This window comes from Hyaena hyaena, unplaced genomic scaffold, assembly GCF_003009895.1.
Source record: "Hyaena hyaena isolate Hyena2069 unplaced genomic scaffold, ASM300989v1 scaffold_378, whole genome shotgun sequence".
In the NCBI taxonomy this organism is placed as follows: domain Eukaryota; kingdom Metazoa; phylum Chordata; class Mammalia; order Carnivora; family Hyaenidae; genus Hyaena; species Hyaena hyaena.
In genome coordinates, this window is record NW_024081009.1 from 1,545,018 (window position 1) to 1,559,834 (window position 14,817).

At 42.3% G+C, this 14,817-nt stretch overlaps 1 protein-coding gene across 2 annotated transcripts in view; it reads left to right on the forward strand.

Moving 5' to 3' along the window:
- The window catches only part of NSF (N-ethylmaleimide sensitive factor, vesicle fusing ATPase), a 138,899-nt gene extending 124,082 nt beyond the window's left edge, over window positions 1–14,817 (forward strand). For both annotated transcript variants that reach the window (XM_039250659.1, XM_039250660.1), the window contains exons 18-21: window positions 8,180–8,314; window positions 9,406–9,519; window positions 12,658–12,713; window positions 13,162–14,817. In XM_039250659.1, coding sequence (XP_039106590.1) covers window positions 8,180–8,314; window positions 9,406–9,519; window positions 12,658–12,713; window positions 13,162–13,207 — 351 coding nt within the window. In that variant the 3' untranslated portion in view covers window positions 13,208–14,817. The remainder of the gene's footprint in view (window positions 1–8,179; window positions 8,315–9,405; window positions 9,520–12,657; window positions 12,714–13,161) is intronic.

Consider the following 14,817-nt stretch of genomic DNA (forward strand, 5'->3'; position numbering starts at 1 on the left):
ATTTATTTCTAGGAGAGAGAGAGAGAGAGAGACAGCGTGAACAGGGGAGGGTCAGAGAGAGAGGGAGTCACAGACTGAAACAGGCCCCAGGCTCTGAGCTGGCAGTCAGCACAGAGCCCGACGCGGGGCTCGAACCCACGAACCGTGAGATCATGACCTAAGCGAAAGTCGGACGCTTAACCGACTAAGCCACCCAGGCGCCCCCCCTTAGTTCAGTTTCTAATGAGAGAAAGTGTCTACAAAACTATTCCTTTTGGCACTAAGAATACTGTGCCATGGTCAGTACGACTTTATTTTCTTAATTTAAACTTTTCTCCCAAGAGCTCAGAGGTTGTAATTTCTAGGTGTTGTATCTCCCTAACTCATAATTAAGAGATCAGCCATTGCCGATAGGAGTTACAAATTACACAGATGAGAATAATGCACAGCAAAGCATAATAGAAATATCAAAGAGACCTGAACACTAGCTTCAGCTCCCTGCCTGGATATAAAAGCTTCAGACAGGTCACTTCATTTCTCATCCCACTTTTCTCATCTACAAAATATCCGCGGGGGGACTGGGTAATCTTTAAGAGCAACTCCAAGTGTAAAATCTGATGATTCAGTGTCTTTTTCACAAATTGGTACTAAAATATTCTGTAATATCACAAAGTGGTCTGCTCTTGCCTATAGTAATTATTTTAAATTATTTGGGGTGAAGTTTCTTATTTCATACCCGATCTGCATCATGAATTCCCCTCCTTATTGCCCTCTGTCCCTCTTACAGCACCATGAGGATGGTTACAAAGACAGTAGACTAAGAATTTGCTTCAGGGTAAAATCTAATGGAGAGTTTAAGTGTAGTTGTCTGCCTCGTTGTAGCATGATTTATTTGAAACATCCTTCCTTTGGTATTCAAGTTAAACATTTAACTACCAAAAAAAAAAAAAAAAAAAGAAAAAGCTACAGACATCTGAGCATGAGAAATCAGAAATGCATGCAGGATATGCAAGGAGGCCCCATTCTTCTCCTTTTACTGTCCAGACTCTGGTTGTTTTCATTGATAGTCAATTTTCCCCCTTTTGGGGGGAAACCAAGAGTTGTAGGAGATGCTTCATAATACTTAATTCACTAGCTTAAATTAATGGCCTCTAATAAATCTCATCTTTACCCTGTTAGAGAAGTCTGTATTTTCCAATCAATGGCTTAACTAGTCATCGATCACTTGATTAAAAGAAAGAGACGAGAACCTTATGGCACCTACTTACATTGTAAATGAGGCATACGTGCCGTTCGTTCTGGATCATTTTCTTGAAAACTTGCCCTCGCATTCACCACTTGGGGCTCCAAGGTATAGACTCTGAAATGGTAGATAGTTATTTTCTTGTTGAACACTGGTGTAATGTGCATTTCTCGAGGGCCAGAAGAGAGAATGTAACAAGGAAGGAGTGATCTGCTGCCCTTGATGCCTACAGTCAGATCACCATTCATTCAACACAAGTTTATTAACTTCCCAGGATGTACAAGGCACTATGCTAGCCCTGGATGTATCCATAAGCCCGAGCAGACAAAAATCCTGTTCTCCCGAAGGAAGACCTGCAGTAAATACAACAAACAAATAAAGAGAGTAGTAAATGAGTAAAATGTATAGTGTGTTAAAATGCATACAGTGGGGGGCGCCTGGGTGGCTTAGTCGGTTAAGCGTCCGACTTTCGCTTAGGTCATGATCTCGCGGTTCGTGGGTTCGGGCCCCGCGTCGGGCTCTGTGCTGACTGCCAGCTCAGAGCCTGGAGCCTGTTTCAGTCTGTGACTCCCTCTCTCTCTGACCCTCCCCTGCTCACGCTCTCTCTCTCCTAGAAATAAATTTTTAAAAAAAAATTTTTAAATGAAATAAAATAAAATCCATACAGTGGAAGAGAGAGCAGGCTAAAGGGAGAGGAAGAAGGGGAGACTGGTTTTAAATGGCAGAGCATGGGGGGTTGTGTGGGCCCAGTGGAAGAGGTGACTTTCAAGCAACGCCTTGACATTAGGGAAAGAATTGCGTGGATGTACAAGGGAAGAGCATTCTAGGTGGGGGGAGCATAGGAGTATCTTCTGTGTGCCAGGCATGTTGTGCTAACTGCTGCAAGGACAGAGATGAATAAACTCCTACTCCCCGGGAGTTGACAGGCTAGGAACAAGATTCAGACTTGCAAATAAATACAGCGATAAAGTTGTACAAGCACTATGGTAGGTAGAATGTTTTTTAAAGGTCTCCATGTTGGGTAATACAAACTAAGTAAAAATATGTGAAATTATTCCCTTTCCAAGAATGAAGCTAGGGTAAGGAGTAGATTAAAGCAGGGCTTACCACAAACGCTTCTTCACACCCCGGCCCTGAGCAGACCTTTCCCTCCAAAGCCTCTTGCTGAGGCCACTCACTCTCACCCACTTCACGACTCAAGGGGGCGTTTGATCTTTAGTTCGGGCCTTATCCGGGCCTCACCAGAACCTTAGTCACGCAGAAGATGGGAGCTCTTATCTTCCCCCAAGAGTGAGTCTTGGCCCTCTGCGAGAATGCACTCTCTGCACGCCGTTTGCTGCCAGGCCCCTGTGTTGGGAAGACAGGGATTTCCAGGCACCCCACTGCTCGTCCACCGGACCTAACCCTCACCTAGCCCTATGGAGCCCTGACATCTTAGGCAGAAGATGCTTTTTCATGTTCCTGTCAAGACCATGCACTCAAACTTGCATCTCCTTTCATTCTGGCTTCCTCCAACAGCAATGGCCAAGACCCCGCATCCCCAAGCATTCTTCACGGCAGGTATAGACAGGATTTGTATCCCACTTGTATGGTTGGGAAGGAGACGGGTACTCACAAGTCAAATAACCTACCCCAAATCACACGATTATGAATGATGGAGCCTGCCCTTCTGCTACTACTACACCAAGCCACCTGGCCGTGAGGGGTCTTGCCTCTCCTCCCTTGCATTCTGCCAGCTCGAGGCTTGCCTTCAAAAGGACGGCGTGTGTGAGGTGTTGGTGGGACAGCGCCAGTCCTTCCTGGGCACGCTGACTCGTGGTGGCGGCGCACCGCTCATGTGCAGCTTCCTGCGGGCCCCTGGACCGTGCTGCCTCCAGCTGCCAAGATCCTCTCTCCATCGGCCTTTCTGCCTCCTCAGGAACCTTCTGTGGTTTCCTGTTGCTTGTTATACTCAATTTCCTTCCTTAGCTTAGCATTCCAAGTCTTCCTTGTAGTGGCCGCCCACTCACCTCTCTGCAAAGACTTAGTGCTCAGCTGCCTCCACCACCCACAGAGGGTTTAATAGCATTAGAGACCCGTCCCTTCTCCAGGGCCTCCTCTCTGTCAGTGTCCCTACAGTACTACAGGGGTCTTCCTAGGGAAACCTTCTCCAATAAAATGGTCTCCTTATGCTCTGCCCCCACGGCCATTATTAGTTTGTGTTTGCTGATGTGTTCCTTGCTACTGGTCCCTGAGTGTCTGTTTGCCCTTCCCAGCTAAATTATAGTCACTTGGAAGGCACAAGCCAAATCTCATAATTCCATCAATACCTGAACAGAATAAATTCTTGGTAATGGTCGGATCAACAAGTTTCGGCTTACTGGCTTTATAAATTCTTACTATTGTGAAAATTTTCACTCTCAGTTACAAAAACCTCAGATTCTAACAATCAGAAAATAAAGTTTAAGGCCCCCAGCACACAGCAGTTTTGAGTTGCACTTTTAAACTCACTTCTTAATCCATTTCAGGGTTTCCAATTGTTCACAGTTAATTCTTCCTACCGAGGGTGTATTACACTTGCTCAGCATTGAATGATATGGAAAGAATGGCCTTTCTTTACTGCATAACTGACTTTACTTTTGTTCACAGGTTAAAATCAGCCCTTCCATTTCACTGCAGTATTATATTGGTGGCATTTTTATTTAAGAAAAAAAGCTTTCTTCCACATGAACTTTTGTTACAAATCAGTTTATTGGGGCCAATCAATGGGCAGGACCTCTGAAAGGGTGTGGATTATCTGGTTAGTCCTTTGTGTGGCAAAAGGCTTAGATACTGCTTAGTACTTTGTTCATTCTTCATCGTGTAAAGAAGTGTTTTTTTGAAGGATCAACACCTGACTGAGCCCTGCCTTTTTCATGGTAATGTTTTCACCTGAGTTGCTTCTTATGGTACCAAGAATTAGTTAACTAATACTTATTTAACCTTGGAACAATGTTTATCATAATCCGATTGGCAGATAGTCATTTTATTTAGGCCTGTTTCTTTATTGTATCAGGAACTAGCAAATCTCAGTAAAGAGTACGCTGGGAACAACTTTTTTTCCCTTCAAATAAGTTATCACTCTCTCTTTTTTTCTTTCCATCAAGGGGCATGTTTCCAGTGCTGTAGACTTAAGACTAGGAGCCACACATTAACCAGTTGGATTTCCCTTCTTGGGTTGAGCTCTACTTTTATTTTTAAAGCTGACTTTCTTCTTACATGCTGCTGGCAGCTTTTCATCCACCGTGTTCTCCAATATGATTTATTACATTAATACACTCAGAGGTTTTTTTTCATGATAAAGCTTCCTCATGAGCATTACCACTAATTAATGGACAAAATGGCCCAGCACAATTTAATTATTTGGTAATGATTTTCAGTGTTTTCTTAAAGATGATGCTTTACAAGTCAAGGCCTGAGCTCACCTGGGTCATGACCTCTCTGCAGTGTTTGCAGTCTTGTTAAACAAGAAGTAAAGCAAAACATAAATTAGTGTTTCCATTATAAGTTGCTCTGCATTTCCCAGTCTTTCAGCACTCCGAGGAGCGCAGTCGTTGTTACCAATGGAGAAGTTTTCACTGGGAAGACGGCAACTCCAGCTTCCTGGAGTAGGAAGCTTCTTCCTCGGTGCCGTTCTTCTAGGGCCAACGTTGTCTCCCTTGAGAGAAGACAAGATGAGGGAGTTTGCATTATGGGCTACAGAACATTAAAAACCTAAGGAAAAGAAGAGCGAACAGTCAGTTACTTTCATTATAATGCAGCTCTACCAGCCTGTGTGGCCTTTAGCATCTGTTAACCTTCAGAGATCCCTTCCTGAGTTTACAGATGGAATTTCCTGCTGAACGTTAGAGCACCACCACTCTTCTGGGATAGCAGAAGCGTGTATGTCTTTCTGTGCTTGTAAGGACCGCAGCTCCCCAGGTTTATTTCACCTTCGGATGTATGTGTTTCTGGTCCTCCTGGCTTGGAGTAGCCTTCGTCCTCCTAATCCACCTGCTCATTCCTTAAGACTCGGTTCCAGAGAAAGAGCTGGAGGTGTTTCTGTGCCACATGTTCCCTGCCTCTATCACGACATCCTGTGCGCAGTACCTCCCACCTGTCCATGGTGGATCGTCATTTTCTGTTTTGTAGCCATCCATATGCACAGCATCTATTCCGGATTCATCTAGGAGCTTGATGAAGCTCTGTTAGAATGTGTTTGGTTTTTAGCTAGTTGATTTCTTGAAGAAGAAGAATGATTATCCTTCACTCTATAAACTCCACAGTATATATGCTTTTTTTGTTGTTGTTTAGTGTGCATTTATTTCTTTTGAGAGGGAAAGTGCTGTGCATGCACAAGCAAGGGAGGGACAGAGAGAGGGGGAGAGAATCCCAGGGAGACCCCATGCTGTCAGCACAGAGCCCAACCATGAGATCTCAAACCATGAGATCTTGACCTGGGCCTAAATCAAGAGTCAGCCACTTAACTGACTGAGCCACCCAAGTGCCCCACAAGTGTACTTCTACCCCATAGTCTTTGCACAGTCGTCTGATACGTCAATGACTAATTGTGCCAGAAGGGCCCAACTTTGTTTCTTTGATATGCCTTTGTTTATGCCTATGTTTCTTTGATATACTTGTGATTCACTTTCCATTATTGGCATAGTAGGTGGACAAAAATGATGAATAAAACTGAGAATGGTTGGTGTGCCTTATTGATAGTAGTGGTGTAATGTTTACAAAACCCAAATTGAAATTGTTTTGATGTCTGATCTTCAATTTCTTAACATCGTTTCCTGCATTTATTTTAATTTTTGCATAATAGTTTATTTTCTCATTTATTTTAACATCATGAGTTTCTAGATCCATGAATAGGTTTAATGATTGTATTAAAGGCTTATCTGTGGAGTGACTGTGTACCATCCATCTAGTGACATAGTTTAAAATGTGTTCCTCTTCCATTTTCCAAGTAAACTTTTTTTTTTTTTTTAATGTGTGGATTCTGGTTCCTGCCTCTATCATATATTGGTTATTTGACCTTGAACAAATTACTGAGATTCAATAGCCTCATCAGTAGAGATAATATGAGTACTTAATTGTCAGGATTATATGAACAGTAAGTGAGACACTGATCTCAAGAGATGCCATACTGTAAATAAGAATAAGTGGGAGTCTGCATATTGAATGATGAGATGCCCACAACCCCTTCCCCCATCTACTCCCAGGATGCTGGAAACTAGCCTTTATGCCCCTCAAGAAGGAGGAACACCTCTTGACCTTTGAAGGACTCCCAGTTTTCAGCCAAGTCTCATCTGATCATCCTGTACTGAAGCCATCAGACTCAGAGCTTCCAGTCATTAGCTTAATTCTTAAATCTGAATGGTCATCCAACAGCCACCAAGATACTTAAGGAAAACCTCCAGTGAATGAATAGGAAAAAAGGAACTCCAGGGAGACAGGGACAAAGCAGAGAACAGAAAAAAAAACATTATAAAATGTATAATATTCACACAGACTTAAACTAAAGCATCATAGCCATTAAATACAATAGGATGTAATAAAAAAAAAAAGACATTCAAGAAACGAGAGCGCTTAGAAATGAAAATATACAAAGAACGTAATATAAATTTGGAAGATAAAGTTGATACTAACCCAAAAAGCATTAGAAAGAGAAAGAAATAAAAACCAGGAGCAGGAAAAATAGATTAGTTTTAGTAGACCAGTATGCAACTAATGGAGATTCCACGGGGCGGGGAGGCAAAAAAACAAAAACAGAAAAACACAGAAAGTGAATGAAAAGAAATAATCCAGGATATTTCCTAAAACAGAATGATTAGAGGTTTCCAGTTTAGAAAGGACCCATCTAGCACTAGCAGATGGAGTAAAGAAAGACGTATCTCAAAGTGCTTAATTTTGCAATTATAGAATATAAAGATAAGAAAAAGATCTTTTTTTTTTTTTTTAATGTTTTATTTATTTCTAGGAGAGAGATAGAGACAGCATGAGCAGGGGAGGGTCAGAGAGAGAGGGAATCACAGACTCTGAAACAGGCTCCAGGCTCTGAGCTGGCAGTCAGCACAGAGCCCGACGCGGGGCTCGAACCCACAAACCGCAAGATCATGACCCAAGCGAAAGTCGGACGCTTAACTGACTAAGCCACCCAGGCGCCCCAAGAAAAAGATCCTTTAAAAGTTTTTTTTAAAAAGTAAAAGAAAAGAATCAGAAAACCAGAATGGCATCAGTCTCCTAGCCAGCAACACTGAAAATGAAAAGACAATAGAGTAATGCCTTCAGAATTCTGGAGGGAAAACTATTTTTAGGCTTGTTCTTTCTACCTAGCCAAACTGTCAAGTATAGAGTGGACAGTATTGACTGTGGAATAAAAACATTTCCAGGCATTTGAAGTCTTTACATTTTCACCTCCTATGCATCCTTTCTCGGGTAATTATTGAAGTAGATGGAAAAGAAGAAATAGATGAAGTAAAAGGGAAGACTGGGATATAGGGGATATAACAGGAGAGAGGAAGGTTCTAGAACTAGAGCTGTGCAACAGGCCTAGAGAGCTATGAGCTCAGACTGAACTTTGAGGACAGAGGACTCTAGGAGGGGGAGGTCTTAAATAAACAACCTTTAAAACTCTCTGACCTGGTTGGAAGGACATTCATGGTTGTGTGTGTTTGGGGATGAACTTGTAATAGGCACCGGGTACCGGTAAACTAAGCTAAGGGTGACAATGGCAGTTATTAACTCTAATAAATACAAAATGTTTCCTAAGAAAGGAAATGTAATAGTATATTACATGGCTTAGCTGCCCATCATATTTATATAATCAAATATAATCATATAACATGTAATAAGTTACATTTCCACAATTTAATAAATGGATACTGTTCAGGCTTACTCTGGTTTCCTAACCAGTTTTCTCCTATGCGTTTTAACACGTTTTCTCCCTATGATCAGGGCCGCAAGCTTCTTATCATTGGGACCACTAGCCGCAAAGATGTCCTTCAGGAGATGGAAATGCTGAACGCTTTCAGCACCACCATCCACGTGCCCAACATTGCCACGGGCGAGCAGCTGTTGGAGGCTCTGGAGGTGAAACAAGTCAATGGGTTGCAAACCTTCCGTAAGACCGGAGTCGGGGCTAAGGGTGTACCGCTAAGGGTCTACTGCGGACCTTGCCCCCAGTGCCTCATTCCTGTGCTGACCTAGAACAGGGCACCTGGGATATACTTACTTAGAGTAGTTTCAGGAATTTGAGGAAGAGATGAATGTCAGTGAAAGTGAAGGAATCTCATTCCTTGGTGTTAGTGGTACCCAGCCTGCCAGGATGAATTACTCTGTGCCCACCACCAATGAGTGGTGCATGTGGTACCTGAGTGGTGCATGAGTCAGAAACTCGGAGTGGGGAAAGGGGACGGTGGGGTAATCAGCATGCAGAAAACTCGGTCACTTGCAACAACTTTCTGCCCATTTACCTGCATGTCATAAATTAGAACATGATTAAAACAGTAGAGACTTCAAAAAAGCTGCAGAAGTAAAAGGAACTGTTTTACTAAGTGCATAATACGGAAAGGTTTTCTTAAATTTTTTTAGGATGACAAAGTTTAATTTTTTAAACTATACTCTTCATTAAAACTTTTGATTAATATCAATGTACATAAATGACCTGATGAGATCTGTGGGGGGAAAAAAAAATGTTACCTAGTGATTTGTTCAGCAGTGGTAAAACCTTCTTGAAATCCTCAAGACCCAGGCGGTTGGGGCATACTCCCAGCAAAATAGAAATTATCTATATGATAAATGTCTCCAGGTTACCTGTGTGAGAAGCTCTTGTGCTGAGATTGGGTAAGAAATTTAGTCTCTGCTTTGACACACATTAACAATTATAACTGATATTTATCATGGGTTGGAGTTTTTTTTCCCCACAGCCAGGAAATACATCTCTAAATTAATGGAGGTTTATAGGAAAACAGGATTTAGGATACCAGCTTTCACTTTCATAATTGTACCTGATGGGTTTAGGAAGGTCAGGTTGGAGTTTAAAATATGAGAAAATCTTGTCAACTTGAACCAGTCAGGTAGTTCTTACCACTGTTCTTTTAGGGATAAATGTGACCATTAACTAATGTTGTTATAATTAACTTACTATCAAAGCGCTCTCTTTATTTTTATTGTTTTTGTAGCTTTTAGGCAACTTCAAAGATAAGGAACGTACCACAATTTCACAGCAAGTCAAAGGGAAGAAGGTTTGGATAGGAATCAAGAAGTTACTAATGTTGATCGAGATGTCGCTACAGGTAAGATGCTTCATTCTCCGTATGATGAAGACACAGCAGCTTCATGATATGCCAGTAGGTTGTATTTTTCCTTTGCTAAGGTTTTAAATAGTTTGTTCTAATTCTCTTATTTCTGAACCCAAGTTGCTATTAGCAGCCTGCTTCTGAGACCAGCAATAACTTATTGGGACTTTTCTTTATTCTTAAAATCCAGAAATAGAAGAAAAAATTATAAGGTTACTTTCAATTTTCACTGGAAGTGTCATTAGATCTTAGAACTAGAAAGGGCTTTGAAAAACAGTTGCTTTCCTGTTCCTCCCCACCCCCCCATTTTAGAGATGAGGGTACTGAGTATCCCACAGGTGGTCAAGAATCATGCAAGATCACACAGCCAATTATGGATGGAAGGAAGATGATGTTGGTCATCAGAGGTCCAGAAGCTACTGTACTTTACACCAAAAGGGGCCTGGGAGACTGTTTTAAAGGACAAATTAATTGCACAGAGTCGACTTAGGCTCTGTGTATTTCCCCCTGGTGGGCTCCTAGAAATCTCATGCAGACTCCTATAGGGCTGAAGCATGCAGGATCACATGGAAAACTGAGCCCTAGGCTAGTACCTGGGCAAAGACAGATGAAATTTCTCTGAGACTTCCTCACATCTACTGGCAACCTACCTTTCCTCTTTTGGGAACTCCACCCCTGCATGTACCCATCCTGTGTCTTCTGTCCTTATCTGCCACACTGGTTAGATAACAAATGTATATCTACAGGCTCTGTGAGTTCAGGGACCTTGGCAATCCCTCATTATTTGAGTCCACAGTGCCTAGAACAGAGCCAGACACACAGTAGGGCGCTCATTAAACTGTAATCCAGTGTATCCATTCCAGGCGGTTAGGACACACCGGCTGTGCTGTTAGCACGACGTGCTGTACCCAGTCCGGTCACTCGCTCCGTGTGAGCGCTGGGTGGCGGAGGTGAAGTCCAAGTTTGAGGACTACACCTGAAATCGGCTCTTGGACCAATAACATTGAGAACATGAAGTGAATTCTTTTTAATCTTTGCTGGCACATTTATTTGAAAACAAAATTGTCGCTTTGAGAAACCTAAAGTTTAATCTATTGAACTTTCAGCCCAACTGAAATTTATTTATTTTCCATGGGGACTGGCAAATTAAAGGTACAGACTAATCACTTTGCTCGGGATTCTTCCTGGGAAAGGTGCGTATACAGATGTATTAGCTCTTTAACTAATAAAAGATAAATCTGTCAAGGTAGCTCTACTCTTCTTCTTCTTTTTTTTTTTTTTTTTTTTGGTTTCAGCATAATTTTTTTTTCAATAATTGCAGAGAAGAAACTATGTGGGCTTTTGTCCCCAGTCCCTACTCCTTCTTCCTTTGATGCCTGCAGGTCAGCGATCACCTTAATGCCTCTTCTGTGTGTGGGGCAGAAAGTGAGAGTGGAGTACTCAGGCCTAATCTTTAGCAACTGACACTTCATAGGCCTCTGAGTTTGAACCCCTTCATGTCAAATGGATTTGGTGCAGCTGAGTGAATGCTCTTTAGATCTGCCTTCGAGAGACGGAGCCTAAGTGAAGAGGCATGTAGCTTAGCAGAATATAAGTCACGTTACCTCTCTGTTCACTCTGCACAATTCTGTTAAAACTTGCACAGTGCTGAGTATCTGCTCTGACTGGATGTCACCTGAGGGAATAAAGTCATTTATCTAGATTACTTTTTTCCTCCCTTTCTCTTGACTTTTAATTCCATAGCTACGGGCAAGTCAGTAAGTCATTGCTCACACATATTAAATATATTTAATGGGCAAAGACCTGCAAGTACTGACTACAGCTGAGCTCCAGCCAGTTCCATTTTTTTTTTTTAAGGAACCTGACAATTGATTCATATGTAATTCTATTCCCTAAGAGGGAAAAGATTTCTTTTGTTAGCTCTTCACACTTTTTCTTAGTCCTTTGTAGTTTGACCTCTTAACTTTGATACATTTGAAACTTCTATGTTTTTCTGGGGATAGAAGAGAAGAAATCTTACAAAAACAAAACAAAAGTGTGGCTGGTGGGGGACCCCGTTGGACCTTTCTGCACAGCCGCACCGACGTTTAAAAGCTGTTCCTGGAGGGAAGGGAGTTCCCTCTTGGGAAACTGACTCCTCTCCTGGAACGTGTTTTAAAAGTTCTGTATGTTTCTCACAATAAAAATTCATCTCAAGGAGTTAAAGATGTTTTTGACGCTCATCTTTTTAGATAACTTAACATCTCTGGCTGACCGCGGAGAACAAACTGTGATTAAACAAATGAGTAAATATGAATGTGAAAGGAAAATGAATAGAGAGAAGTAGTAATGATCTTAAGTCGAGCCCCTGAACCAAAACTCCTCTATCTTTACCTGGACTCATGATGCCTTTTTTTTTTGGTTAAGATTTTATTTTTAAGTAGTCTCTGCACCCAACACTGGGCTCGAACCCACGACCTGGAGATCCAGAGTTGTACGCTCCACCGACTGAGCCAGCCAGGTGCCCTGGGCACGGTGCTTTTCTGTCAGGGGAGACCCAGATTATCCAGGCGTCACTTAGGGGAGCCAGCCCCACTCTTCATTTTGTACTTCCAGCACAATGTTTTTCATTAATTGCAAAGTAAAAACTATGTGAGGGAGGCCGAGGCTAAGAAAAGCTAACGTGTCGTGAAGAGATGGTAGGCTACTTTTTAGTCATCTAATCAACCTCAATTGGTTTTAAGTTTGGTCCCATGTTTTTGTTTTTGCTTGGTCTCACTTTCATACCTTGTGTAAATCCTATGACTGGGATGCGTTTTGAACACCCAGGAGTGGCCACTGTCTGGTCTCACACGTGTCCCCTCACACAGTGCTAGCTAAGGGGGCACTCAGCTGAGGTGCCTGGGAATGGCCAGCTGGGTCACTTGGAATCTCGCGCACAGCAATTCTCTGCTTGGAAATCCCGCTCCCTCCTCTGGGATGATGTAATCAGCTTCACCGCGTGTCAGGATGCTGGTCAGGGAGCAGGGCAACACACTGCTGTGACTCAGCAGAGCGCTGGAGGAAGTAGGAAACTGCCCGTTTCCTTGGCATGAAGTGCATCATTATTAGAAGGTACCATTAACCCATCTTCTTTATTTCTTCTGATGTGTTTAGATGGATCCTGAATACCGTGTGAGAAAATTCTTGGCCCTCTTAAGAGAAGAAGGAGCGTAAGTACACACAACACTTGAGACGTCAGCCAGACTTCCCCATCCGTTACGCCCCACGGCCTGGGCTAAGAGTTGCTGTACAGTGCATATAAATTTGAATTCTCAACCTTTCTTGGACAACTTTGTTTCCATTTATTAGAGTTCTTCACTGTGTTGTAGGTCTGAGAGACCAAGCAAGGAAATTGGTTGTTCTGTTGGTTTGCTCTCCTTGTCCTGCTTCGCAAAACTTCCTTGTCACAATGCAGGAAAAAACTCGATGGTACATATTTATTGGAACCTGCCTTCAAATGCATGGGGCTATGCCCATTTTCTTTTGTGAAATGCTTATCTAATAGCGAATGCATAGTGAAAAATATAGAAAAACCATTAAGAGTTTTAGTGATTTTGTGACACATTGTTTTTTGCAGACCCTCAGCTGTGTTTTTTGTTTTGGGTATTTCTTTTTCAGTAGCCCCCTTGACTTTGAAAACGGAATCTTTGCACACACGCAGTGACCAAGGGAAGTGACCAAGGTGAAGATGGCCTGGGATCTTCACCCAGCTTAACTCAAGATCCTGGACGAAGTGAAACAGTCCCTACCTTTGACACATGCTCACTCTGCATGATTAGTGCAATGAAAGCCCCTCCCTTGTGCTTACTCAGATATTCTGCTGTTTTGTGGAAGGTACAAATTTGCTTTAGAATGCTGTGCTTACCTTTCTGTGCAAGCTAAGTTGATTGCTTCTTCTGTGGTCTCGAAGTGTGGGTGACACACTGCACTTGTGAACACTACACGTTTTAGGCTCCCCACCACCACCGCCAACACCCAAAACTCTCTGTAAATGTAATGATGTTGCAAGACAGCACTTGGCTTATTCGAAGGAAGACTTCCGAGATGTAAAGCGGGAAGAGTGACTAGAGGTGCAGGTTCAAAGGGATTATCTTTCAGCTCCCCTGTGCTGACACTAAAGGTACTTGGGTATTTGGTTAAAGGCTCTCCTAGAAAACTGCTTGTTATCTTTGCCTGAAGGAACAGGGACTTGAATTTCTAAATGCTGTTCTCAATCACTTTCAGAGTTGTTTCCAAGTTGCAGTCAGGAGATCTTTCCTAATCAGAAGGCTGACTATTACTGTGTTGGCCGTGGTACCCCCACAGTGTTACTAACTTGCTCTGTGGTAAGAGATCTGCTCGCCGTTACCACCTGGTAGATGTTGGTAAAGATTCGGTAAAGACCCGTGTGGAAAAAGCACACACCGCTAAATAGAAAGGAGTCGTTACAGTAAAGTCATTTATAAACTCTCAGCACTAACTAGTGTCCAGCTCTAAATGGGACAATTCTTTATAATATTAAAGGCTTATTAGTATCAACATTCTTCTGTTTCCGTAGCTTAATGACTTAGAATTTGTCTTTCCTTCACTTTAAACTATCTGTACTATCTAGCATCTATTAAATAAAACACTTTTCTCCAGAAGACACCGTTTTCTAGCCCTCGCCCTCTGAGTCTTTTAACATCCATTCCAGTACGTTTAACACATTTCCTTTACCTTCTTCCAAAGGGAAGGAGGGCCAGTGGTTTGTCTTCTACTGGAGTCTAAAGGAGTTAAGTAGGTCATCATATTTGTGATGAGACTTGCAGAGCATGCCCCTCTCTCCCCACTGCTGCTTAAAACGCAGAGACAAGCAATCAGAAGCCCCCTGCAGGGGCTTTACGCCGCCCAGGGACTTGTTGCCACAGGGGCACTTGGGTCGTAGCTCTGTCATTTGTCCCCGTGGTAGAAGGCAAATTATCTCCAGATCTTGCCATCTGTATAGTTTTGGTTGACTTCAGTGTCATATCAATCTTGTTTTGGGTTTTCATTCCCAGCTTATTTTGTGGCTTTTTAAAAAGTGGATTGTATTGTGAAATTCTGTGATTCCCGGTGGCCAGTATCTTGGATTCCCTTATCTGTTTCACAGCTTGCCTCTCTTCTCTTCCTGAGAAAGCAGCACACACTGTATTAACTTATGTCTCTTGTCAAATGAGGTTGGTGTCTTTGTGTTTTGTCCAAAACTATATTGAAAAATATAAATATATTGTTTAATGCAAATGAAGGAATGCAATAAAGAATACCTATACTTGAAAA